This window comes from Bos indicus x Bos taurus, chromosome 5 (assembly GCF_003369695.1).
Source record: "Bos indicus x Bos taurus breed Angus x Brahman F1 hybrid chromosome 5, Bos_hybrid_MaternalHap_v2.0, whole genome shotgun sequence".
NCBI classification, from domain to species: domain Eukaryota; kingdom Metazoa; phylum Chordata; class Mammalia; order Artiodactyla; family Bovidae; genus Bos; species Bos indicus x Bos taurus.
In genome coordinates, this window is record NC_040080.1 from 18,317,431 (window position 1) to 18,342,734 (window position 25,304).

Consider the following 25,304-nt stretch of genomic DNA (forward strand, 5'->3'; position numbering starts at 1 on the left):
CGTAATCTTTACTTGGCCACTCCTACATAACAGCTCTCTTTACCCTGAGGAATCATGGCAGGATCACGATTACATTTTCAGTAGTAAACAGATTAAAACAACCTTGAAACAATCTTGAAACATCTGAAAATAGATGTTTTCAAAGAAGCCCATTGGTCTGAAATTCTTCCTCTAAGAGATCAGTTATATCAGACCCCTCCATCCACATTTCTGAAACATAAATAACCAACTGTTCCTGATCTTTCTGTCTACATCCATTCTTCTAGATCCCCTCTGCCTAGGTCTCCACTTTTTCCCTCTTGCCCCACCTGAATACAGGGTGTGGGTGAGCATCAATTTGCCCTCCATCAACTTGAAGATATATATGAGCTGATATAATTCACTTAGAAGGAGAGATATTGGAGAGACAGCAGCATACCTGAAGAAATAGCAGCATCCTGAAGAAATAGTAGGAAGGGATGGAGAGGAAATGAAGGATTTATAAAGATTGGATAATCAACTAGACGAGGGAGAAGAGCAAAGAGGTGTCTGTATCCACTTAAGGAATAAATGAGAGATGAAAAAGGAAGATGTGGCTGTGTACAGTTAGATTTTAAACTGGCCTGTGCACATTTAGGCAGGATAAGGAAAGTTGTATCCATTCTCTCCTACCAGCCAACCTTCCACTTTGAAACTCACACCCAGTCTGGTGCCCGATAACAGGTTACAAACAGGTGATGTGACGTCTCAGGGAGAGCACCCAGGAAAGTTCAGGATTGGGTTTTTTCCCATGAGTTCATCTTGTTAGGAAGGAGTGTGTGAATGTGGACCAAGTTTACCTCCTTTTCTAAATAAGAGTGACCTGGAGCATTTGTGATCCAGGGTAAAATCATGCTCTCATTAGCCTCTAAGACAGGTGAGAGAGCAGGTCAGCTCATTCATCTTGTATTTCCTGTAAGGAAAATGGTGTTTGAGGACCAATCCTCTAAAAGCATTTGACATGGAACTTGCTAAATTATCAACACAGCAAAAAGTTACTTTATTCAGAATATTTCATTTTGGACAATTTCCATATAAAACAGTTACAGGTCAGCACTACTCTACTGAAATACAGGCAATTAGAATATCTGAGGCTTCATCTCATATTTAATACAAGATCATGGGAAAGTTACTGGGGGTGTTCCCAGGGTGCTTAGTTCAACGTCATCATACTCAGGGTCCCCTTTCTTCCCCTGGAGCAGCCAGAAGCTCTCTTCTCCTTCCCCAGGATCAGCCACCTCTCTGGAGAAGTTCAGAGAAGAGCCTAAAATAGTAAAGAGAAGTTTGATTAGAACTGAGACATGGGGACAGGACAGAGCCCTACGGTGGAAGGGAGTCAAGCAAGTGGTTATGACAAAGCATCCCTGGGACCCAGGTGTGGGCAGGGAGGCTCAGGCTATTTCACATCAGTTACAGTGAGGATGGATCCCAGCTGGCCTCTCAGATCCAGTTCATGTAGTTTCTGGGGCCTCAGCTCATGTGGAAATCCTGCATCACAGGAGATCTGTGCTCACACAGGAGCCCTGGGAAGACCTGTTTCCAGGCTACACAGTACCAAGGAGATGCCCAACAATAGTAAGAATCATAAAAAGGAATTTAAATCTTCTCCTTTCACAGGTCATAGGTGCAAATTCACAATAAGAGGGAGACTGGAGACAGGAAAAATCTGAATTCCTCACTCACAACTCAAGTCTGCTCTTAGTTGACTTGACCTCTGATCCCAAATGTTCACAAATAGTATCACAGGTGCAGCCACAGATGGCCCCTCCCCAGAGACTACACAGGCCCTCAAATGGAGAAATATTCTTTTCTAGTGAATGAGTGTCTTCTCCTGGCTACTGAAATAACTGGAGCAAATTAGACCTTCAGTTCAGTTCAGTCACTCAGTCGTGTCCGACTCTTTGCGACCCCATGAATCGCAGCATGCCAGGCCTCCCTGTCCATCACCAGCTCCTGGAGTTCACTCAAACTCATGTGCTTCAAGTCTGTGATGCCATCCAGCCATCTCATCCTCTGTCGTCCCCTTCTCCTCTTGCCCCCAATCCTTCCCAGCATCAGGGTCTTTTCCAATGAGTCAACTCTTCGCATGAGGTGGCCAAAGTATTGGAGTTTCAGCCTCAGCATCAGTCCTTCCAATGAACACACAGGACTGGTTTCCTTTAGGATGGACTGGTTGGATCTCCTTGCAGTCCAAGGGACTCTCAAGAGTCTTCTCCAACACCACAGTTCAAAAGCATCAATTCTTCGGCTCTTAGCTTTCTTCACAGTCCAACTCTCACATCCATACATGACTACTGGAAAAACCATAGCCTTGACTAGATGGACCTTTGTTGGCAAAGTAATATCTCTGCTTTTTAATGTGCTATCTAGGTCGATCATAACTTTCCTTCCAAGGAGTAAGGGTCTTTTAATTTCATGGCTGCAATCACCATCTGCAGTGATTTTTGGAGCCCCCAAAAACAAAGTCTGACACTGTTGCCATTGTTTCCCCGTCTATTTCCCATGAAGTGATGGGACCAGATGTCATAATCTTAGTTTTCTGAATGTTGAGCTTTAAGCTAACTTTTTCACTCTCCTGTTCACTTTCATCAAGAGGCTCTTTAGTTCCTCTTCACTTTCTGCCATAAGGGTGATGTCATCTGCATATCTGAGGTTACTGATATTTCTCCCAGCAGTCTTGATTCCAGCTTGTGCTTCTTCCAGCCCAGCGAACTGATCACAAATGCTGAGTCTATGATCCACCACCATGGCTTAATATTAAGGTCACCATGTATCATAGACTTTGTACTTGTTAATGTTAACATATAAACAGAGCTCATCTTAGATTATAAAAATGTTTCACCAAATTCAATACTGCAATATATATTTTTAAATCTCTACCTTTCATGTATCAGTTCAGTTCAGCCACTCAGTTGTGGCTGACTTTTTGCCACTGAATGGACCGCAGCACTCCAGGTTTCCCTGTCCATCACCAACTCCCGGAGCTTACTCAAACTCAGCTCCATCGAGTCGGTGATGTCATCCAACCATCTCATCCTCTGTCGTCCCCTTCTCCTCCTGCCTTCAATCTTTTCCAGCATCAGGTTCTTTTTCAATGAGTTAGTTCTTCACATCAGATGGCCAAAGTATTGAAGCTTCAGCTTCAACATCAGTCCTTCCAATGAATATTCAGAACCGATTTCCATTAGGATTTACTGGTTTGATATCCTTGCAGTCCAAGGGACTCTCAAGAGTGTTCTCCAACACCACAGTTCCAAAGCATCAATTCTTTGGCACTTAGCTTTCCATATAAATATGCTCAATTAATCAATAAATTTCTCTTTTGGCCATGACACAATGCTTGTGGGATCTTAGTTCCTTGACCAGGATTGGACCTGGGCCCTAGCAGTAAAAGCACAGACTCCTAACCACTGGACTACCAGGAAATTCTGTAACCTATAAATCTTAATGCAAGTATATCACATATAAAATGATAAGTTTATGTCACATTAGGGAGACATAAATGCCAAAAGTAGAGTGATTCCTCACTCCTTGCAAGGAATCTAACAGCATTAAAGATGGCATATGGTCAAGATGATGCTATCAAATGTATGAGATTACCTATATTTTGAATCTCTAGGGAGGCCGGGAATTGAGGAGCACAAATTCACCCTTTCCACATAGAAAAATAGTAAATCAGCTGACCCCACTCACCTTTCTGGGAGGACCTCACCCCATCCTCCTTCTCTGGGGGTACTTTCTCCTCACTCCCCTGAGAGGCAGGAAGAGTCCCAGGCACTGATACCTCTTCAGCATCATCATAATTTTCAGCAGGGACATCAGTCCTCTGATCTGGGGGTTCCAAGAGAGACAAGGGGATTTGATGAAACCACAGTAAGTGGGTTGGTCTGGGAAATATCTAAGATCCCCTATGATCAAGAGTTTCTGAATTGCTAAATAGAGGCACCAGTCACTTCTTGATTTAAAAGACTTTTTCTCTAAGACCATGTTTCATTTTGATGTACCCATAAACCAAAACATGATTTTATATATCTTAACATTTCCTGAAGGAAGCTACATATCTCAAAGCTACTCTTATGCCACTGAACACTACTAAAGTACTTCAACAAATTGTGCTTTACAGATGTTATTTTTTAAAACATTGTGTACCTGTTGTGATTCTGGACACAGAGAGCCTGGCCCCAATGTGAGACATCACAAAACAGCCAGAGAAGGAGAAGGATGGACCCCATCTGGACACAGGGTTGCCTCTGGTCCATCAAAGGAAGACTGTTCCCCTTGCATCTCGTCACTATGAGGAGGGAAACTCTCCTCCCCAAAGCCCAGCCGAGGTGGGTTCACCTCTATTACCTGGTTCAGATCTGTAGTCACTGTACTCCTCACCGTCCCTGGTGTAATATGGCAGTTTAATCACTGAGTCATCTGACAGGAAGCCTAACGTGGAGATAAATATCACACAACACACAGAATGACCCTCCCCACACCCACGGGACCTATGTTAAGGTTGGGAAGGGACAGGCCTAGCTCCTGCCATGTAGACAGAGGCTGGGGGCTCATGGGGCTCGAGAGGCCACCCTGCCACTTTGGAGAGCCACCTCTGTGAGCCTGGGGCACATGTGGGGTCTGTGGATGCTGAGAAGACCCACACACCCATTAAGTGGTGACAACCAGAGGTCCCAGGAATGCAGACAGAGACACCCACCTGGGCTACCAAGAAGACTCTCCTTCCGAGTCACAAAGTCATCAAGCTCCTCATACACAGCTTCAGCAAGAGATTCTTCATAGCTGGATAAAGCTGAGAGATCCCCCAGCAGGTCAGAGATGCTGCCCCAGACACCCTAATCCAGCCACCCACCTTCACCTCCCCAGTGCTCACATGGGGGCTGCCAGGACCTCGGCTTAACCTCCCACCCCGTTCACCGTGTCAGCACCTTCTCCCTTCATCTGATCTGAATCCACAGCTCAGCCCCAACTTGTCTGGTCTCAAAGGAGAGGACATGACTTATGAGAGTTCACACCCCAGTCCTAAGAACTTCTGTCTATTCAGCCCTTAGAGCTCAGCATGAAACACGTGGAGCTCTACAGACTCAGAACAGAGACCTGGCCCAGGTTCCCCTCCTCACACCTGCCCCATCTCCTGCCTCCACACACTCTCCCTGGTCCCCAGTTCCCCCTGCAGTCCACCTCTGCGCTCTGCTCTCCATCTGAGCAGCTGAGTCACCAGGATGACGAGGACCAGGAAGAGAAGGGCCCCCAGGAAGAGGCAGAGGACCCCAGGCAGGGAGAAGATGCCAGGGAGAGGATTTGAGGTTGTTTTTGTCCCTAAGGAGAACAAGGGAAGAGGGTTGGAGAAGGTCACACAGAGAAACCCCTGCCAGCATTTCCAGGGAGCTCTGGATGATGGCATCCCAGCCTCAGACACAAGTACACTAACAGACTGGGCTCCTCTGGGTCTCGTCCTGAGACAAGTCAACTCCACTCTGGCCAGTGTGGCCCCAAGGCAGAGATGGGGATTGTCAGGGAGCTGCCCTGCTGAGACAGCCTCTGAGGAGCCAGCTCATCCCTTCTCCTTGGGCTTCAGGAGACAGAACATCAAACAGTCCTGGGACCCGCACCTCACTGATGAAGAGCAACACACAGGGGCAGGTGGGAGATACTTCGATTCTGCAACATGGAAACCAGACTCACTTGGACCCCCAGGCATGAGAACATTTGACCCTGGGAACCAAGGCAGGGGATTTCCCCAAAGTAATGCCCTGGCTCCTCCCCAACAGCCACGAGCTCCTCAGGCTCTTTCTTCTCCTGAGTTGTCAGACAGCCCACAGAACAGGTCCTCAGAATCTGAGTATTCTCCCCTGTCCGTGGATGGACCACAGTACCTGCTGTAGTCAGGGGCAATGTTGTCCTTGCACCTAAAGAGAAAAACAGCAGTTTGGAGCACGGTGATTGGCCAGAATGCAGGGCAGCCCATTTTTCCCTTCTGAGCCTGAAATCACCCCTCAGTCTCCACAACATCAGTGTCCAGTCCTCCAAGCTCCCCTGTCCTAGATCAGAGCCCCAGCACCAAGATGCTGTCTGGATACAAACTCCCAACCACACCCGGCTCAGCCTGTTACCCCGTGCTGCCCCAGCTCACCCAGGGTGGACCCCGAGCCCCTCACTCACCAGAGCACCTCACACCAGCATCCTGCTCGTGCTTGCAGTCGCTCTGCCCCCAGGGCTCTGCAGCACAGTCCCACAGGGAGGACTCCCGGCCCCAACACCGCACCTCGTCCAGCCAGATGCTCCCATTTCCAGGGCCAAATGCCGCGGCCCGCAGGGCTTCCAGGGCCCTGCCACAGCCCAGCTGCTGACACACCACTTCAGCCTCTGCCAGGCTCCAGGAGTCATCGCACACGGTGCCCCAGGAGCCGCTGTGCCAGACCTCTACCCGCCCTGAGCACTCGCTGTCTCCTCCCCTCAGCTGGAGCTTCTCTCTGTCTGAAAAGGCAGCAGCCCCTCCTGTGACTGCCCTGGTCTGAGGAAGGAGCCCCTGGGAGCCATGGGGAGGGGGCAAGGCCGACATACCTGTGCAGGGGGCAGCAGTTGGACAGCTCTTGGGTCTTCTTCCTGCAAACAATGAACAAAAGACTGAAAATACATATACATAAGAATTGAAGCTGATAGAAATAAATACAAATTCAAAACAACACACACACACACACAATGAGGGTAAATAGAACCTGTCATAAAATATCAAAACTTGTATATTCTTTCCAGATCATCCTATCAAACCTCCTACCCACTCTATGCAGAGAACCTCTGAGAAAATGATGGCAGGACCTCTGTGAGGGGGTTGCTCATTTTCATGGTCAAAGACTTTACCACCTCCCAGTTTACGGGGTTTAATTGTAGGGAAAACATCATCAATAAAAGGTCTAACAGTTTAATGCCTCTTTGGCCTCAAATGGAAAAGACAAAGAGATGAAAAAAGAGAGGCAAGGAAGGGAATGAGCCTCTGCTTTTGAAGTATCTCTCGCCACATTCTTAGCTGTGGGTTTGTGTATGTGGAGGGGGAGGGAAGGAGAGAAACAGAGAGAGAAATGTAGAAGGAATAAAGTGCTTTGGTTTGACTATTTGTCGCCCTCCCCAACATTTATTTATTTCATTCAACATTTACTATCAAAATCTCAATTCCCAATATAACAGTATTTAGTGGTAGAGCCTTTCAAACTCTTCCAAAAACAAAAGAAAGGAACACCTCCAAATTCACTTTATGAGGCCAACATTATTCTGATACCAAAGCCAGATAAGGACACCATGAGAAAAGGAAATTATGGGCTAATACTCTGATAAATATAAGTGCAAAAATCCTCAACAAAATATTAGAAAACTGAATTAATTTGACAATGTGTTAAAAGAATCATACACCATGGTCTAGTGATATTTGTTCCAAGGATGCAAGGATAGTTCAACATTCACAAATTAATCAATGTGATACACCAAATAAACAAAATGAAGATAAAAATCGTATCCTTAAAGGATGAAGAAAAAGTGACAAATTCAACATCCATTTATGGTAAAAATTCTTTTACAAAGTAGGTATAGAAGGATTTCATCTAAGCATAATTAAGGCCATGTGAGAAATTCACAGCTAATATCATACTTGACTGTAAAAAAACAAAAGCTTTTCCTCTGAAATCAGACACAAGACAAAAATGTCTATTTTCACCACTTTTATTCAACTTAGTTTTGGTAGTCCTATCCAGATCCATCAGGCAATAAAAAGAAAATCAAGATATCCAAATCTGAAAGGAAGAGGCAAAATTGACACTATTTCCAGATTGAAAAATGAAAGTGTTAGTCACTCAGTCATGTCTTGTCTCTTTGTGACCCCAAGGACTATAGCCCACCAGGCTCCTCTGTCCATGGGTTTCTCCAGGCAAGAATACTGGAGTGGGTTGCCATTTCCTCCTCCAGGGGATCTTCCCAACCCAGGAATTGAACCCAGGTCTCTTGCATTGCAGACAGATTCTTTACCATCCAAGTCATGAGGAAAGAAACTCCCAAACACTAAAGACTTCACCAAAAATATGAGAACTAATACAATCAGTAAAGTTGTAGAATGAAAAATCTATATACAAAAATCAGTTGCATTTCTACACACTAACAACAAACTGCCATAAGGAGAAAACAATTCTATTTACATTTGCATCAAAAATGGATAAAAAAATCTAGTAATAAATTTAACCAAGATTGTGAAAGACCTGTACACTGAAAACTATAAGACGTTGATGAAAGATACTGAAGATGACTCAAATAAATGGAAAGATATTCTGTGCTCGTGGATTGGAAGATCTAATATTATTAACATGCCCATACTACCCAAAGCAATCTACAGATTCACTGCAATCCATTTCAAAATTCCAATGGAAATTTTCACAGATACAGAACAAACAATCCTAAAATTTGCATGGAATCACAAAAGATGCTGAATACCAAAGCAATCTTGAGAACGAATAATAAAGCTAGAGGAGTCATGCTTCCTGATTTCACACTACATTACAAAGCTATATTAATCAAAACAGTATTTTGTTGGTATAAAAATGGACACAGAGATCAATGGAACAGAATAGAGAGCCAAGAAATAAACCCACATTTCTATGGTCAATTAACTTTTGACATGGAAGCCAAGAATATACAGTGGGGAAAGGACAGTGTTTTCAGTAAATGGCATTGGGAATACTGGACAGTCACATGCAAAAGAATGAAACTGGACCACTATCTTATACCATTCACAAAAATTAACTCAAAATAGATTAAAGACTTGATCACAAGTCCTGAAGCCATAAAATTTCTACAGAAAAAAAAAAAAAACAGAAAATAAAATCCTTGTTGTCATTCTTTGTGATATTTTTTGGATCTGACACCAAAAGCAAAGGGAGCGAGAGTAAAAACAAGCAGTTGTGATGACATAAGGCTAAAAAGCTTCTGCCCAATTGAGGACACCATCAACAAAGTGAAAAAGCAACCTATGGAACTGGAGAAAATATTTGCATATTATATTTCTGTTAAGGATTATTATGCAAAGTACACAAGGAACTCAAACAACTCAGTAGCAAACAAAAATCTGATTTTTAAAAAATGGGCAGAGAACCTGAATAGACATTTTCTTAAAGAATACATACAACTAGCCAATAGGTACATAAAAACGTGCTCAACACTACTAATCATCAGAAGATACAAATCAAAACCACAACGAGATATCACCTCATATCCTCTAGAAAGGCTTTTATCAAAAAGAAGAAATAACAGGAGTTGAGGAGAATGTGAAGAGACAAGAAAGCTTTTGCACAGTTAGAGGGAATGTAAGTTGATGCAGCCCCAATGGAAACAGTATTGAGGGTGCATCAAAAATTAAAAATAGAACTGCCATATGATTTAGGAATTTCACTTTGGGATATTTATCTGAAGAAAACAAAAACACTAACTTGAAAACCCAATGTTCACTGCAGCAACATATGTTCAGTTGCTAGATTGTGTCTGACTCTTCGCAACCCCATGGACTGCAGCATGCCAGGCACCTCTGTCCTTCACTAACTCCCAAAGTTTGCTCAAATTCATGTCCACTGAACTGGTGATGCTATCTAACTATCTCATCCTCTGTGGCCCCCTTCTCCTTTTGCCTTCCGTCTTTCCCAGCAGCAGGGTCTTTCCCAATGAGTCAGCTCTTCTCATCAAGTGGCGAAAGTACTGGAGCTTCAGCTTCAGCATCAGTCCTTCCAAAGAATGTTCAGGGTTGATTTCCTTTAGGGTTGATTGGTTTGATCTCCTTGCTGCCCAAAGGACTCTCAATTCAATTGTGGTGTCCAAGCATCACAATTCAAAATCATCAACTCTTTAGAATTCAGCTTCTTTATAATCCAACTCTCACATCCATACATGACTAATGGAAAAACCATAGCTTTGACTATATGGATCTTTGTCAGCAAAGTGATGTCTCTACTTTTTAATATTCTGTCTAGGTTTGTCATAGCTTTCCTTCCAAGGAGCAAGCCTCTTTTAATCTCATGGCTGAAAACAGAATTGGCAGTGATTTTGGAGCCCAAGAAAAGAAAATCTGTCACTGTTTCCACTTTTCCTTGCCATGGGGCCAGGTGCCATGATCTTAGTTTTTAGAATGTTGAGCTTTAAGCCAGCTTTTTCACTCTCCTCTTTCACCCTCAACAAGAGGCTCTTCAATTCCTCTTCACTTTCTGCCATTAGAGTGGTATCATCTGCGTATCTGAGGTTGTTGATATTTCTCACAGCAATCTTGATTCCAGTTTGTGATTCTTCCAGCCAGGTATTTCCCATGATGTACTCTGCATATAAGTTAAATAAACAGGGTGACAATATACAGCCTTGACATACTCCTTTCCCAATTTGGAACGAGTCGGTTGTTTCATGTCCAGTTCTAACTGCTGCTTCTTGACCTGCATACAGGTTTCTCAGGAGGCAGGTATGGTGCTATGATATTCTCATCTCTTTAAGAATTTTCCACAGTTCGTTGAGATCCACATGGTCAAAGACTTTAGTGTAGTCAGTGAAGCAGATGTTTTTCTGGAATTCTCTTGCTTACTCTATGATCCAGGAAATGTTGGCAATTTGATATCTGGTTCCTCTGCCTTTTCGAAACCCAGCTTGTACATCTTCGAAGTTCCCGGTTCACTTACTGCTGAAGCCTAGCTTGAAAGACTTTGAGTATAACCTTGCTAGCATGTGAAATGAGCACAATTGTGGGGTAGTTTGAACATACTTTGACATTGCCCTTCTTTGAGATTGGGATGAAAACTGACCTTCTCCAGTCCTGTGGCCACTGCTGAATTTTCCAAATTTGCTGACATATTGGTTGCAGCACTTTAACAACATCATCTTTAGTATTTTATAGCAATATTTACAAGAGCCAAACAATATAAGTCTTCACTGATCGATGAATGAATAAAGAAAATGTAATGCAGATATATATCCACCCATAAAAAAGAAGAAAATCTTGCCAGTTTCAACAACATGAATGGACATTGAGGGCATTATGCTAAGTGAAACAAATCAGAGAAAGAAAACAACATATGATCTCATTTATATGTGTAATCTTAAAGCAAAAAGCAAGTTCATAGATGCTGAGTAGTTCGTGGCTGCCAGAGGTGGAGGATTTGGTGTGGGCAAAGGTAGTCAAAAGGTATAAACGTGAGTTATAAAATTAATAAGTGAAGAGAGCATGGTGACCATAATGAATACCATATTGTCTATTTGAAAGATGGTGAGAAAATACACCTTAAACATTCTTATCATATAGGAAAAATATTTAGCTACATATATGGTGATGGATATAACTAGACTTACTGCAGTGATCATTTATCAATATACAAAAATTCATAACCACTATGTTGCAATGGCAAACAATAGTTATGTCAATTATATCAAAATTTTTTAATAAAGAAAGTTTGAAACATGTGGATCAAATTAGCTCCATCCAAAATTCATTTTATAAACTCAACTTAAACCCATCACTTAGATTTTAAAATATGAAATCTCACTAATAACATCCTACAGGGTTGGGACAGACACAGAAACAGACATAAGTCACCTGCACATGAGATGTAGGCTTCCTCCTTTGGAGAGCATGAACTGTATTTCCAAGGGTCAGAAGGACACTGCCAGAGAGAGGTATCCGTCTTCCGACATTGGATTAGATCTACCCACCGGGGTCTAGAACCTTCCCTGAGACCAACAGAAGAGTTGAGACTTCCACTGTCCCCACAGCCAAGCTGTCTGCAGATGATGGACACGGTGACATCGTCCATGGGGCTGCGGCAGACACTGCCCCAGGTCCCGTTGTAGAAAACTTCCAGCCACCCAGCACACAGCTGGTCCTCGCTCACCATCCTGAGGGCCAGGAACTCTAAGATTGAAAGAGAGGAGACAGACACAGTGAGCACTCCACTCAGTGCTCTGGGTTTTCCTCTCTCCCCCAAATTGTGAACATTTATCTGTGACCCAGCTGAGGAAGCAAATCCATTAGATGACCAGAGTGAAACTTGTCTCTTTTCTATCTGACTTTGTCAATTTGTGTCTGTCTTTCTAAATATTTCTACCACCATGATGTAGTGGATATGAACTGAGAGGAAGACCAACCTGGACACCTGCAGGGAGAGGGAGCTGACTCCTGCTTCCTGACAAAACATCTAAAAGAGTGTATGAAAGGGATGTGATGTGGACAGTGTGGAGGCAGATGGAATAATGGATCTGTGACTGTTTCCTTATCTGGCAAAAGGGACTTTTGATTAAGGTAAGGACCTTGGGATGGTGAGATTAACCTGAAATATGGTGGATTAACCACCTGAGCATGGTCTAATCACATTCTTAGACTCACTGTCCTTTAAAGGAGAATACTTTTCTTCAGTCTGGCTAGAGGGAGATGTGAATATGGATAATGGTTAGAGAGGTGGAGCGTTGGTCGTCTGATGATGAACAGAATGGGGTTATGAGTGAAGGAAGGCAGGCAGTTTCTAGAAGCTTGACAGGAAACAGACTCCCAGAGGCTCAGAAGTGTTGTGGCCCTGCTGATACCTTGATCCCAGTCCAGTGAGATCCCTGCTGGACATCTAAGCTACAGAAGTGTAAGGAAATAAATACGTTGTTTTAAACCATTAACTATGTGGCAATTTGTTACAGAACAAACAAAAATTAGCACCGTGGCTTTAAGACTTCTCTACCATATGTACCAGAAGGGTGAGCCCTGATTTCAAGAAAAACTGTGAGAAAAGGCTCTCACAGAAAAACTGTGAGAAAAGGCTGCCAGGAAACACTATGGAGAAGAAAGGACCAGATTGTCAGCTGCTGCAGGAGGAAATAAAAGCACCTCATCTTCTTGTCTGCTGGAAAGACAGGCTCCATGGAAGGAAGCCTCCTTCTCTGGTCCTTTCAGCATCTCTCCCTTGGGGCTCAGATCCCCGTCCTCCAGGGCGCCATCCCTCCCCCTGCCAGTGGACAGTGTGCAGCGCAGACCTGAGCAGATGACCCCCGCGTCCTCCTTGTGTCTGCAGTCATGCCGCCCCCAGCCCCGGGAAGGGCACCTCCACACATGGGACTCATTTCCTGTGCAGTTCAGGTCGTCCAGCCAGATGGGCCCTGATCCTGCCCCAAAGTGAGCAGACCTCGTGGCATTAAGGGCTTCTCCACAGCCCAGCTGTCTGCACACCACGCGGGCATCGTCCAGGTCCCAGCCGTCATCACAGATGGTGCCCCAGGAGCCCTGGTCAAGGATCTCCACTCTCCCGGCGCAGGGACCGCCCCCGTCCACCAGGCGGAGCTGTCTGCTGTCTGAGGAGAGATAAATAGGACAATGGGGCGTCGACCTGGGGAATGAGAAGGGTCTTCTGTCCTGTGGGACCCTCACCTGAGCAGTTGGGAGCACTCTCCTCTGAGGCTGCAGACCCTGCCGGTTCAGACACGGAGTCGTTGCACTGGGGCAGCACCTGGGTCTGATTTCCTGAAGAAACAGCAATGATTAGACGGTTGCAAGGGTTGAACAACAGGAAACTCAGTTAAACTAAATAATTTTTGGGAGGGGAGGGGAATTTGGGGGAAAATGGATACATGTATATGTATGGCTGAGTCCCTGGCTGTACACCTGAAACTATAGTAACACTGTTAATCGGCTATACCCCAATATAAAGTAAAAAATTTCAAAAAAAAAAAATAATATTAATAATGACCCAATGATGGAGCTGAGATGAAAGCTGCAACATACCAGTAAAGTTATCATAATTTTAGTACTTCCTTTCTCTATGAAGAGCCCTGATACTGACAAGGCCACAATTCCTGTTTTAAGCCAAGCTTTGCCTTAAGAATGGGTTTAAATAAGTTGGTCTGTCCTTAAATCTATCCCTTAAACAGAAGAAGCAAAACAAGATCCTTTCTGAAGGATTTGTACAATTTCTCATCTACAGTGTTTGTGTTTTTAAAAATATGTATATAAAAGAGATTTCATGGAAAACCAAGAGGAAAAAGAAACATTAGAAAATTTCCCAGGGTATTTGGCTCTTAGAGTTACCTAACAGATAATTTATTTTATTTATTTTTATTAATTTTTATTTGAGTATAATTGCTTTACAATATTGTGGTAGCTTCTGCTGTACAGCAAATTTAGTAAGTTATACATATGGGCTTCCTAGATGACTCAAAGGTAAAGAATCTGCCTGCCAAACAGGAGACTGCGGTTCCACCCCTGGGTTGGGAAGATCCCCTGGAGAAAAAAATGGCAAGCCACTCCAGTGTTCTTGCCTGGGAAGTACTATGGACAAAGGAACATGGCAGGCTGCAGTCCAAGAGGTCACAAAAGAGTTGGACACAACTCAGCAACTAAACAATAGCAACAACATACACACACACACACACACATATATATATGTATGTATGTATGTATATCCCCTCTTTCTTAGATTTACTTCCTATTTAGGTCACCACAGAACACTGAGTAGCGTTCCCTGTGCTATACAATAGGTTATTATGTGTGTGTGCATGCTAAATCACTTCAATCGTGTCCGACTCTGTGACACTATGGATTGTAGCCCGTCAGGCTCCATGTCTACGAGATTCTCCAGGCGATATCTATTTTATACTTAGTATCAATAGTGTAGGGCTTTTGAGTCTGGTGGCTCATACAGTAAAGAATCCACCTGCAATGCAGGAGACCTGGGTTTGATCCTTGGGTTGGGAAGATCCCCTGGAGAAGGGCATGGCAACCCACTCCACTATTCTATCCTGGAGAATCCCCATGGACAGAGGAGCCTGGAGAGCTACAGTCCACGGAGTCACAAAGAGTTGGACACGACTGAGGGACTAAGCACAAAGCACAGCACACCAATAGTATGTATACGCCAGTCTCAATGTCCCAATTCATCCCACTCTTCATTTTCCTTCTTAGTATCCATATATTTGTTATCTATGTGGTGTTTCTATTTCTGCTTTGCATTAAGTTCATCTCTACCATTTTTCTAGATTCCACATATAAGTGATGTTATACAATATTTGTTTTTCTCTTTCTGATTTACTTCACTCTACATGACAATCTCCAAGTCTATCCATGTCTCTGCAAATGACACAACTTTTTTTCCTTTTTATGGCTGAGTAATATTCCATTTTATATATGTATCACATCTTCTCTATCCATTCCTCTTGTGAGGGACATTTAGGTTGCTTCTGTGTCCTGACTGTTGTAAATAGCACTGCAGTGAACATCAGGATGAATGCATTTTTTTGAATGATGATTTTCTCCAGGTATATGGCCAGGAGTGGGATTGCTGAGTCCTACAATGGTTCTATTTTTAGTTTTTTCAGGAACCCTCCATACTGTTCTCCATAGTAGTTGTGCCAATTTACATACCCATATGTAGGAGGATTCCCTTTTCTGTGCATTCTCTCCAGCATTTATTGTTTGTAGATTTTTTTAATGATAGACATTGTAACTGGTGTGAAGTAATACCTGACTGTAATTTTGACTTGCATCTCTCTAATAATTAGTGATGTTGAACATCTTTTCATGTATTTGTTACCCATCTGTATATCTGGAAAAATGTCTATTTAGGTCTTTTTCCCATTTTTTCATTGGGTTGCTTGGTTTGCTGATATTGAGTTGTTTGTGTATTTTGAAAATTAATCCCTTGTCAGTTGTTTCATTTGCAAATATTTTCTCCCATTCTGAGAGTTGTCTTTTTGTTTTGTTTATGGTTTCCTTTTCTATGCAAAAGCTCTTAAGTTTAATTAGGCCCTACTTGTTTATTTTTGTTTTTATTTTCCTTACTCTAGGAGGTTGGTCAAAAAAGACCTTGTTGCAATTAATGTCAAACAGTGTTCTACCTATGTTTTCCTCTAGGAGTTTTATAGTCTGACAGAGAATTTAAATAGCCATGATTAAAGTTCTCAAAGAATTAACACAATGTGTATCTTGGCAGAGAAATGACAACAAAATCAAATGAAAATTCTACAGCTGTAAAAGTTAATAACTGAATTAAGAACTAGAGAAGGCGTGTATCAGCACATCAGATCAGCATAAAGTAGAAACAGTAAAATGCAAGATCAGAGGATAAATATTCCTCTATTTAGAAATGCTAGTAATATGGTAAGTGCCTGTTTAATAATACTGTATAACAAAATTTCCCCCAAACTTAGCAGTTGAAGGACTTTTTTTTTTTTTTTTTAATTTTGCTCATGATTTCCTGGGTCAGTAATTTGGGAAAGATTCAACTGAACTGTAGTGTTGGAGAAGACTCTTGAGAGTTCCTTGGACTGCAAGGAGATCCACCCAGTCAATCCTAAATGAAATCAGTCCTCAGTATTCATTGGAAGGACTGATAATGAAGCTGAAACTCCCATACTTTGGCCACCTGATGCAAAGAACTGACTTATTGGGAAAGACTCTGATGCTGGGGAAGACTGAAGGCAGGAGGAGAAGGGAACGACAGAGGATGAGGTGGTTGGATGCCATCATCAACTCAATGGACAGGAGTTTAAGTAAACTGCTGGAGTTGGTGACGGACAGGGAGGGCTGGCATGCTGCAGTCCATGGGGTTGCAAAAGGTCAAACATGACTGAGCGGCTGAACTGAACTGAGACTTACTGTGTGTGCTTAGTCACTCAGTCATGTCAAACTCTTTGTGACCAAACAGAGTGTAGCCCACCAGGCTCCTCTGTCCATGAGGGTTCTCCAGGCAAGAATACTGAAGTGGGTTGCCATGCCCTTCTCAAGGGGATCTTCCCAACCCAGGGATCAAATCCAGGTCTTCCACAATGCAGGCAAATTCTTTACCATCTGAGCCACCAGAGAAGGTTCAAGACTTATTGAAGTTACAATAATTGAGAAAATGTGGTACAGGTGCAAGGATAGACAAAGGATACAGTGGAACAGAATAGAGAGTCTAAAAGAAGTGCTCAGACATATGTGCCCTTTCACTTATCACAAAGCTGACACTGCAGTGGGGAATAGTCTTTTCAGAAAAAAGATTCTGAGTCAACTGGATGCCCATATGAAAACACGACACTTGACCCTATCCTACACAGATATAATCCTAGAAGCAGTGTACAATTATATGCAAAAGATAATTACACTTCTGTGAGATATTCTCAGAGAACATTTTTGTGATTTTGGAGTAGACAAAGTTCTTTTCAGAAGGATATAAGGACCTCTGTGGACTGGAACAATGGACTGGTTCAAAACTGAGAAGGAGTACTTCAAGGTTGTATATTGTCACTCTACTTATTTAACTTATATGCAGAGTACATCATGTGAAATGCCAGGCTGGATGAAGCATAACCTGGAGTCAAGATTGCTGACAGAAATATCAGTAATCTCAGATATGCAGATGACACCACCCTTATGGCAGAAAGTGAAGAGGAATTAAAGAGCCTCTTGATGTAAGTGAAAGAGGTGAATGAAAATGTTGGCTTAAAACTCAACATTCAAAAAACAAAGATCATGGCATTTGTTCCCATCCCTTCATGCAAATATATGCAGAAACAGTGGTAACAGTGACAGACTTTCTTTTCCTGGGCTCCAAAATCACTGCAGATGGTGACTGCAGCCATGAAATTAAAAGACGCTTGCTCCTTGTAAGAAAAGCTATGACCAACCTACATAGCATATTAAAAAGTAGAGACATTACTTTGCCAACGAAGGTCCAACAAACCTTTGGTTTTTCCAATAGTCAAGTATGGATGTGAGAGTTGGACCATAAAGAAAGCTGAGTGCTGAAGAATTGATGCTTTTGAACTGTGATGTTGGAGAAGACTCTTGAGAGTCCTCTGGACCGCAAGGAGATCAAACAGTCAATCTTAAAGGAAATCAATCCTGAATATTCATTGGAAAGACTGATGCTGAAGCTGAAGCTCCAATTCTTTGGCCACATGATAAGAAGAACTGACCCGTTGGTAAAGACTCTGATGCTGGGAAAGATTGAAGGCAGGAGGAGAAGGGGATGACAGAGGATGAGATGATTGGATGTTATCACTGACTCAATAGATATGAGCTTGAGCAAGCTCCAGGAGATCATGAAGGGCAAGGAAGCTTGGTGTGCTGTAGTCCATGGGGTCGCAAAGTGTCGGACATGACTGAGTGACTGAACTGAACTGACTGACTGAAGGAGCACTACATGTACAGAGAAAAAGTTGATAAGTCAAACTTAAGATTAGCAACTTGGCTCATTGAAGTACAGCATACCATTAAGAAAATAAAAATATAAGACCAAAAATTAAACACACAAAAATTATAAAAAATATTTCTGCCAAAAGTCATCGTCATGGTAATTTGCACCATTGTAATAGTCAAGAACTGGAAATAAACTCAAATCTCTGCCATCACTTGAATGGATCAGTGTATGGTCATGTGATCATTCAAAGGAATACTATATAACAATAAAAATGAATAAAAATGTTGCCATAAACAACATCATGAGTGAATCTCAAACACAGTTTTGAGTCAAAGACATTAGACTCAAAATAAAACATACTGTATGGTTTTACATAAAGTTCACAAACTGTCAAAATATTCTATGGCAGTACAAGTCTTAGGTAAGCAGTCTTCCCTGGAGAGGAGGAGGACACAGCTATTGGGAGGCAATAGTGATTCTGTGGTGCTGTGAATGTTCTCTTTGTAGATCTGGGTTGGGAAATATGACCTAGGTGTACACTTATTGTTTGTACTTTGTTCTCTATTATTATCCTTAAATAATAATGTTTCATAAAAAATATTATTCATCTAGGCATTTCTTTCCCTGACATAGCACTTCTTAGCATTTCTTAGCACTTATTTCCCCTGAAAAAATGAGTGAACAATGAGAATGTTATGGAGCAGGACCTTACGGAGCCTTCTCAGGACAGCCTACCCTTGTGTCCTCCACGTGCCTCTGTTTGTAGAAAAGCCTAGCCAAAGAATAAATTTAATCACAGAAATGAACAAAAATCAGAAACGAAGGAAAACAGTCAAATAGGACAAAATAATAATAGTTTGAAAGTGAAAATGACATCGCTCAGTCGTGTCCGACTCTTTGCAACCCCATGGGCTGCAGCCTACCAGGCTCCTCCGTCCATGGGATTTTCCAGGCAAGAGTACTGGAGTGGGCTGTCATTTCCTTCCCCAGGGGATCTTCCCGACCCAGGGATGGAACCCAGGTCTCCTGCATTGCAGACAGATGCTTTACAGTCTCAGACACCAGAATTCTAGCTTGTGCTTGATCCAACCCTACGTGTAGCTTGATGTACTCTGAGTATAAGTTAAATAAGCAAGGTGACAATATACAGTCTTGACATACTCCTTTCCCTATTTGGAAACTGTCTCTTGTTCCATGTCCAGCTCTAACTGTTGCTTCTTCTTGACCTGCATACAGATTTCTCAAGAGGCAGATAAGGTGGTCTGGTATTCCCATCTCTTGAAGAATTTTCCAAAGTTTGTTGTGATCCACACAGTCAAAGGCTTTGGCATAGTCAATAAAGCAGTAGATATTTTTCTGGAACTCTCTTGCTTTCTTGATAATCCAATGGATGCTGGCAATTTGATCTCTGGTTCCTCTGCCTTTTCTAAATCCAGCTTGAACATCTGAAATCTCATGGCCCATGTACTGTTGAAGCCTGGATTGGAGAATTTTGAGCATTACTTTACTAGCATGTGACATGAGTAGTTGTCACACACTACAACTACACAAACTGTGCTGTAGTTTGAGTGTTCTTTGGCATTGCCTTTCTTTGATATTGGAATGAAAACTGACCTTTTCCAGTTCTGTGGCCACTGTTGAGTTTTCCAAATTTGCTGACATATTGTGTGCAGCACTTTCACAGCATCATCTTTTAGGATTTGAAAGAGCTCAACTGGAATTCCATCACCTCCACTAACTTTATTTGTAGTGATGCTTCCTAAGGCCCATTTGACTTTGCATTCCAGGATGTCTGGCTCTAGGTGAGTGAACACACCATATTAGTTATCTGGGTCATGAGGATCTTTTTGTATATTTCTTCTGTGTATTATTGCCACCTCTCCTTAATATCTTCTGCTTCTGGTAGATCCCTACCATTTCTTTCATTTATTGTACCCATCTTTGAAGATTTCCCTTGATACCTCTAATTTTCTTGAAGAGATCTCTAGATTTTCCCATTATATTGTTTTCCTCTGTTTCTTTGCATCAATCACTGAAGAAGGCTTTCTTATCTCTCCTTGCTATTCTTTGGAACTCTACATTCAAATGAGTATTTCTTTCCTTTTCTCCTTTGCTTTTTGCTTCTCTTCTTTTCTCAGCTATTTGTAAGGCCTCCTGAGACAGCCATTTTGCTTTTTGGCATTTCCTTTTCTTGGGGATGGTCTTTCTCACTGCTTTCTGTACAATGTCACGAACCTCCACCTATAGTTCATCAGGCACTCTGTCTATCAGATCTAGTCCCTTAAAGCTATTTCTCACCTCCACTGTATAATCATAAGGGATTTTATTTAGGTCATACTTGAATGGTCTAGTGGTTTTGCCTACTTTCTTCAATTTAAGTCTGAATTTGCCAATAAGGAGTTCATGATCTGAGCCACAGTCAGCTCCCGGTCTTGTTTTTGCTGACTGTATAGAGCTTCTCCATCTTTGGCTGCAAAGAATATAATCAGTCTGATTTCAGTGTTGACCATCTGGTGATGTCCATTTGTAGAGTCTTCTCCTGTGTTGTTGGAAGAGGGTGTTTGCTATGACCAGTGCATTCTCTTGGCAAAACTCTTTTAGCCTTTGTCCTGCTTCATTTTGCACTCCATTTTGTACTCCAAACTTACCTGCTACTCCACGTATCTCTTGACTTCCTACTTTTGCATTCCAGCCCCCTATAATGAAAAGGACATCTTTTGTTGTTGTTGTTAGTTCTAGAGGGTCTTGTAGGTGCTTCATAGAACCTTTCAACTTCAGCTTCTTCAGCATTACTGGTTGGGGCATAGACTTGGATTACTGTGATATTGAATGGTTTGCCTTGGAAACAAACAGAGATTATTCTGTCATTTTTGAGATTACATCCAAGTACCACGTTTAGGACTCTTGTTAACTATGATGGCTACTCTGTTTCTTCTAAGGGATTCTTGCCCACAGTAGTAGATATAATGGTCATCTGAGTTAAATTCACCCATTCCTGTCCATTTTAGTTCACTGATTCCTAAATGTCGACGTTCACTCTTGCCATCTCCTGTTTAACCACTTGCAATTTGCCTTGATTCATGAACCTAACATTCTGGTTTCCTATGCAATATTGCTCTTTACAGCATCAAACTTTGCTTCTATCACCAGTCACATCCACTACTGTGTGTTGTTTTTGCTTTGGCTCCAACTCTTCATTCTTTCTGGAGTTATTTCTCCACTGATCTCCAGTAGCACATTGGGCAAATATCTGCCGACCTGGGGAGTTCATGTTTCAGTGTCCTGTCTTTTTGCCTTTTCATACTGTTCTTGGGGTTCTCAAGGCAAGAATACTGAAGTGGTTTGCGATTCCCTTCTCTAGTGGACCACATTTTGTCAGACCTGACAAAACCTCCACCTGTGCACTCCTGAAATTTCAATTAAAAAACTCTTGCCTCTGATCATCAAGAAGGAGCTGGTTCTTGGTACATTAATCCTCTGTCTCCCCAGAACTGCTGATTTCCTCAATAAAGCTGTCTTTAATTTTACCCCGCACTTTTCTCTCAGTATTGGATTCTTGAGTAATGAGCAGCTAAAACCTAAGTTCAGTAACAAGAATAAACACTTCACTACAGAATATCTTCCTTTTTAAGCCTGTTTTCCCTTACTTTCTGCTTTGGGGACATTTCACTCCAGGAGCATCCAAGGTATAGTAGCCCTTCCCTCTCTTACCTGAGCAGATCACAGAGGCTGTGTTGCCATGGGAACAGTCAGGAACACCCAGGGCAGTCACAGGGCATTTCCACAGGAAGGACTCAGTCCCTGAGCAGTGAAACCAGGCTTTCCAGAGTTGATCACTTCCTTCTGCTCTGTTTGGGGTGGAGATGGCGACTCCACAGCCGAGCTGATGACAGACAACATTGGCATTGGCGAGACTCCAGTGGGAGGCACAGAGCGCTCTCCATTGTCCAGAAATGTTCATCTCCACCTGCCCCTCACAACTAGAGGTGCCATTTTTCATGAGCCGGATGTCTGTGTACACTGATAGAAAAAGACAGGATTTCAGCAAAGTCTTATTTATTTATTTATTTTTAGCTGAACCGACTTTACATGGAAGTTAAGTCTTGCCATGAATCTCACCTGAACAGACAACCTGAGCAGCTCCACTGTGGTGACAAGTGCCCCCTGGACAGGGCACTCTGGGGCAGGACCAGAGCTTAGGCTCCTCCCCCTCACACCTGAACTCTTCAGCCCAGACCCGGCCATTGGACTCTCTGAAGGGCATATGTCCCAGGACAGACACAGCCTTGCCACACCCCAGCTCTGCACAGATGACCTGAGCAGTGGAGAGTTTGAAGTTTCCATCAGACACTGGGATCCAGGCTTCTCCAGAATGCACTTCAACTCGCCCTGAGCAGGGCCCATCCCCTCCAGCCAGACGCACAAATCCTAAGAGAAACAAAGAACAAACCCACTGACTGTTCATGAAACTGGCTTAACAAATGGAAACAACACCTCACAGGCAATGGTGGGAAAGCTTTTCTTTCCAGCAGTGGAATAAGAGGGGATAAGAAGAGAGAATTTGCCTGTCATTGTCAAATTGCATTTTCATGAGCAAGTTTCTGAAGAGATATCCAGAAGGATTGCAGGGTCAGTTTGGAATGGCTGAATCCCAAGAATATATATTGGTTAGGAATGTTAATTCCTATCTAGGGGCCTGGAAACTACAGTGCCCAAAGAAACTGCACAGTGGTAGACATTCAAACGGGTGCAGAGCTGAACTAACTGAGAGTGAAAAAAGACCATGGGATTCAAGAGGTTAGAGGCCTAAGAGCCAGAAAAGTTTAGAAGGTCATCCTGAGATTTCTGGGGCTAGAATTCTGGCCAGTTTTCTCTCGGAGCCAATGTTCAAGTCACTGAGGACAGGAAACATCATGAGGGCTGGATATGAGTACAGGCATTAGGTCACAATTAGGTAATTTAATTGTGAAAGAAGTTGTTCACTTAAAAGTTTGGAAATGATGAAAGCTCAGAGAGTCATAGGAGAGGGAAGGAATGGTCCTAGCCATCTTTCTTAAAAACCTAGGATTTATAAACACCCCTGAGAGAAAGTGAAGTCTCAGTGGGATTATGCAAGACAACTGAGTTAGTTGATTACTTCATACTAGACATGAGATACTTAGCAAATGTGAAGGCGTGATGATAATTGTATTCTAACCCTAACTATATGCAAACTGCACATGCCTTTCCTATTTGGATTTCTGAGATAAGAAGCCAGCAAGCTATAAAAAAGGAGAGTGAGAGGAAGAGAGCAGAGAGCAAACAAGCCATATATATTTTAGTGATTTCTAAATTGCAAAAGACTCAATAGGGATGAAATATAGATTTGGAAACCAAATACCTGGCCAGCAAGATTTTAACACCTTTTATCCCCTGTGCTCCTCCCATTTTCCACCTAACAGTGCTACCCTTTCCCATTTCCCTCAATGCACAAAAGAATAAACAATCTTAAGAGCTACAAATAGATAGAAAGGACACTCCAAAAGGGAAGAACTTCTGTAGGGAGAGGTGGGGTGAGTTAAATGGGGAGTGGATGGAGTATGAGAGAGAGACCAAGGAAAAGACTCTTGATCATGATTTCATCCTTTAGCGACCCTATTTAGATACAGAAATGGTAATCCAATGGGAAACAATCCCTGCACGTCATAAAGAACAATTTTTTAAATAATTTGCATGGTTTCTGAGTGTGCTCATGGTTATTTATGTACATGGTGGAGTTTGTCCTTGCCAAGGACTCTGATTGCATAAGTATGTGAACTTTGAAGTCTCAAAAAGAATGATGTAACAGAATACAAATGTACTGTAGAGATCAGGAGAGAACAGAAAAGATACCACAGAAATTAAAGAATTGAAGGATTAGCTTGACCACTGATATAAGAATGAATGATGAGAGAGAGGATGATCTCTTTGCCTTTTATTATTTATCCATTTCCATCTCCCCAGAGAGGCCCACAGTTTATTGTGATCCACACAGTCAAAGGCTTTGGCATAGTCAATAAAGCAGAAATAGATGTTTTTCTGGAACTCTCTTCCTTTTTCCTTGATCCAGCAGATGTTGGCAATTTGATCTCTGGTTCCTCTGCCTTTTCTAAAACCAGCTTGAACATCTGGAAGTTCATGATTCACATATTGCTGAAGCCTGGCTTGGAGAATTTTGAGCATTACTTTACTAGTGTGTGAGATGAGTGCAATTGTGCGGTAGTTTGAGCATTCTTTGGCATTGCCTTTCTTTGGGATTGGAATGAAAACTGACTCTTTCCAGTCCTGTGGCCACTGCTGATTTTCCAAATTTGCTGGCATATTGAGTGCAGCACTTTCACAGCATCATCTTTCAGGATTTGAACTAGCTCAATTGGAATTCCATCACCTCCACTAGCTTTGTTCGTAGTGATGCTTCCTAAGGCCCACTTGACTTCACATTCCAGGATGTCTGGCTCTAGGTGAATGATCACACCATCGTGATTATCTTGGTCATGAAGATCTTTTTTGTATAGTTCTGTGTATTCTTGCCACCTCTTCTTAACATTTTCTGCTTCTGTTAGGCCCATACCATTTCTGTCCTTTTCAAGCCCATCTTTGCATTAAGTGTTCCCTTGGTATCTCTAATTTTCTTGAAAAGGTCTCTAGTCTTTCCCATGCTGTTGTTTTCCTCTATTTCTTTGCATTGATGGCTGAGGAAGGCTTTCTTATTTCTCCTTCCTGTTCTTTGGAACTCTGCATTCAGATGCTTATATCTTTCCTTTTCTCCTTTGCTTTTCACTTCTCTTCTTTTCACAGCTATTTGTAAGGCCTCCCTAGATATCCATTTTGCTTTTTTGCATTGTTTTCCATGGGGATGGTCTCGATCCCTGTCTCCTGTACAATGTCACGAACCTCCGTCCATAGTTCATCAGGTACTCTGTCTATTAGATCTAGTCCCTTAAATCTATTTCTCACTTCCACTGTATAATCATAAGGGATTTTATTTAGGTCATACCTGAATGGTCTAGTGGTTTTGGTACTTTCTTCAATTCAAGTCTGAATTTGGCAATAAGGAGTTCATGATCTGAGCCACAGTCAGCTCCCAGTTTTGTTTTTGCTGAC

The 25,304-nt window shown here is 42.4% G+C and overlaps 1 protein-coding gene across 1 annotated transcript in view; it reads right to left on the bottom strand.

Moving 5' to 3' along the window:
- Nucleotides 1–990: 990 nt before the first annotated feature.
- The window catches only part of LOC113892404 (antigen WC1.1-like), a 43,431-nt gene continuing 19,117 nt past the window's right edge, over nucleotides 991–25,304 (bottom strand). The window contains exons 3-15 of the mRNA XM_027541224.1: nucleotides 22,302–22,610; nucleotides 21,894–22,202; nucleotides 13,436–13,528; nucleotides 13,045–13,359; nucleotides 11,624–11,938; nucleotides 6,586–6,627; nucleotides 6,184–6,498; nucleotides 5,898–5,930; nucleotides 5,203–5,340; nucleotides 4,721–4,813; nucleotides 4,369–4,452; nucleotides 3,712–3,849; nucleotides 991–1,282 (exon numbers count right to left, since the gene is read on the bottom strand). Coding sequence (XP_027397025.1) covers nucleotides 1,137–1,282; nucleotides 3,712–3,849; nucleotides 4,369–4,452; nucleotides 4,721–4,813; nucleotides 5,203–5,340; nucleotides 5,898–5,930; nucleotides 6,184–6,498; nucleotides 6,586–6,627; nucleotides 11,624–11,938; nucleotides 13,045–13,359; nucleotides 13,436–13,528; nucleotides 21,894–22,202; nucleotides 22,302–22,610 — 2,330 coding nt within the window. The 3' untranslated portion in view covers nucleotides 991–1,136. The remainder of the gene's footprint in view (nucleotides 1,283–3,711; nucleotides 3,850–4,368; nucleotides 4,453–4,720; nucleotides 4,814–5,202; nucleotides 5,341–5,897; nucleotides 5,931–6,183; nucleotides 6,499–6,585; nucleotides 6,628–11,623; nucleotides 11,939–13,044; nucleotides 13,360–13,435; nucleotides 13,529–21,893; nucleotides 22,203–22,301; nucleotides 22,611–25,304) is intronic.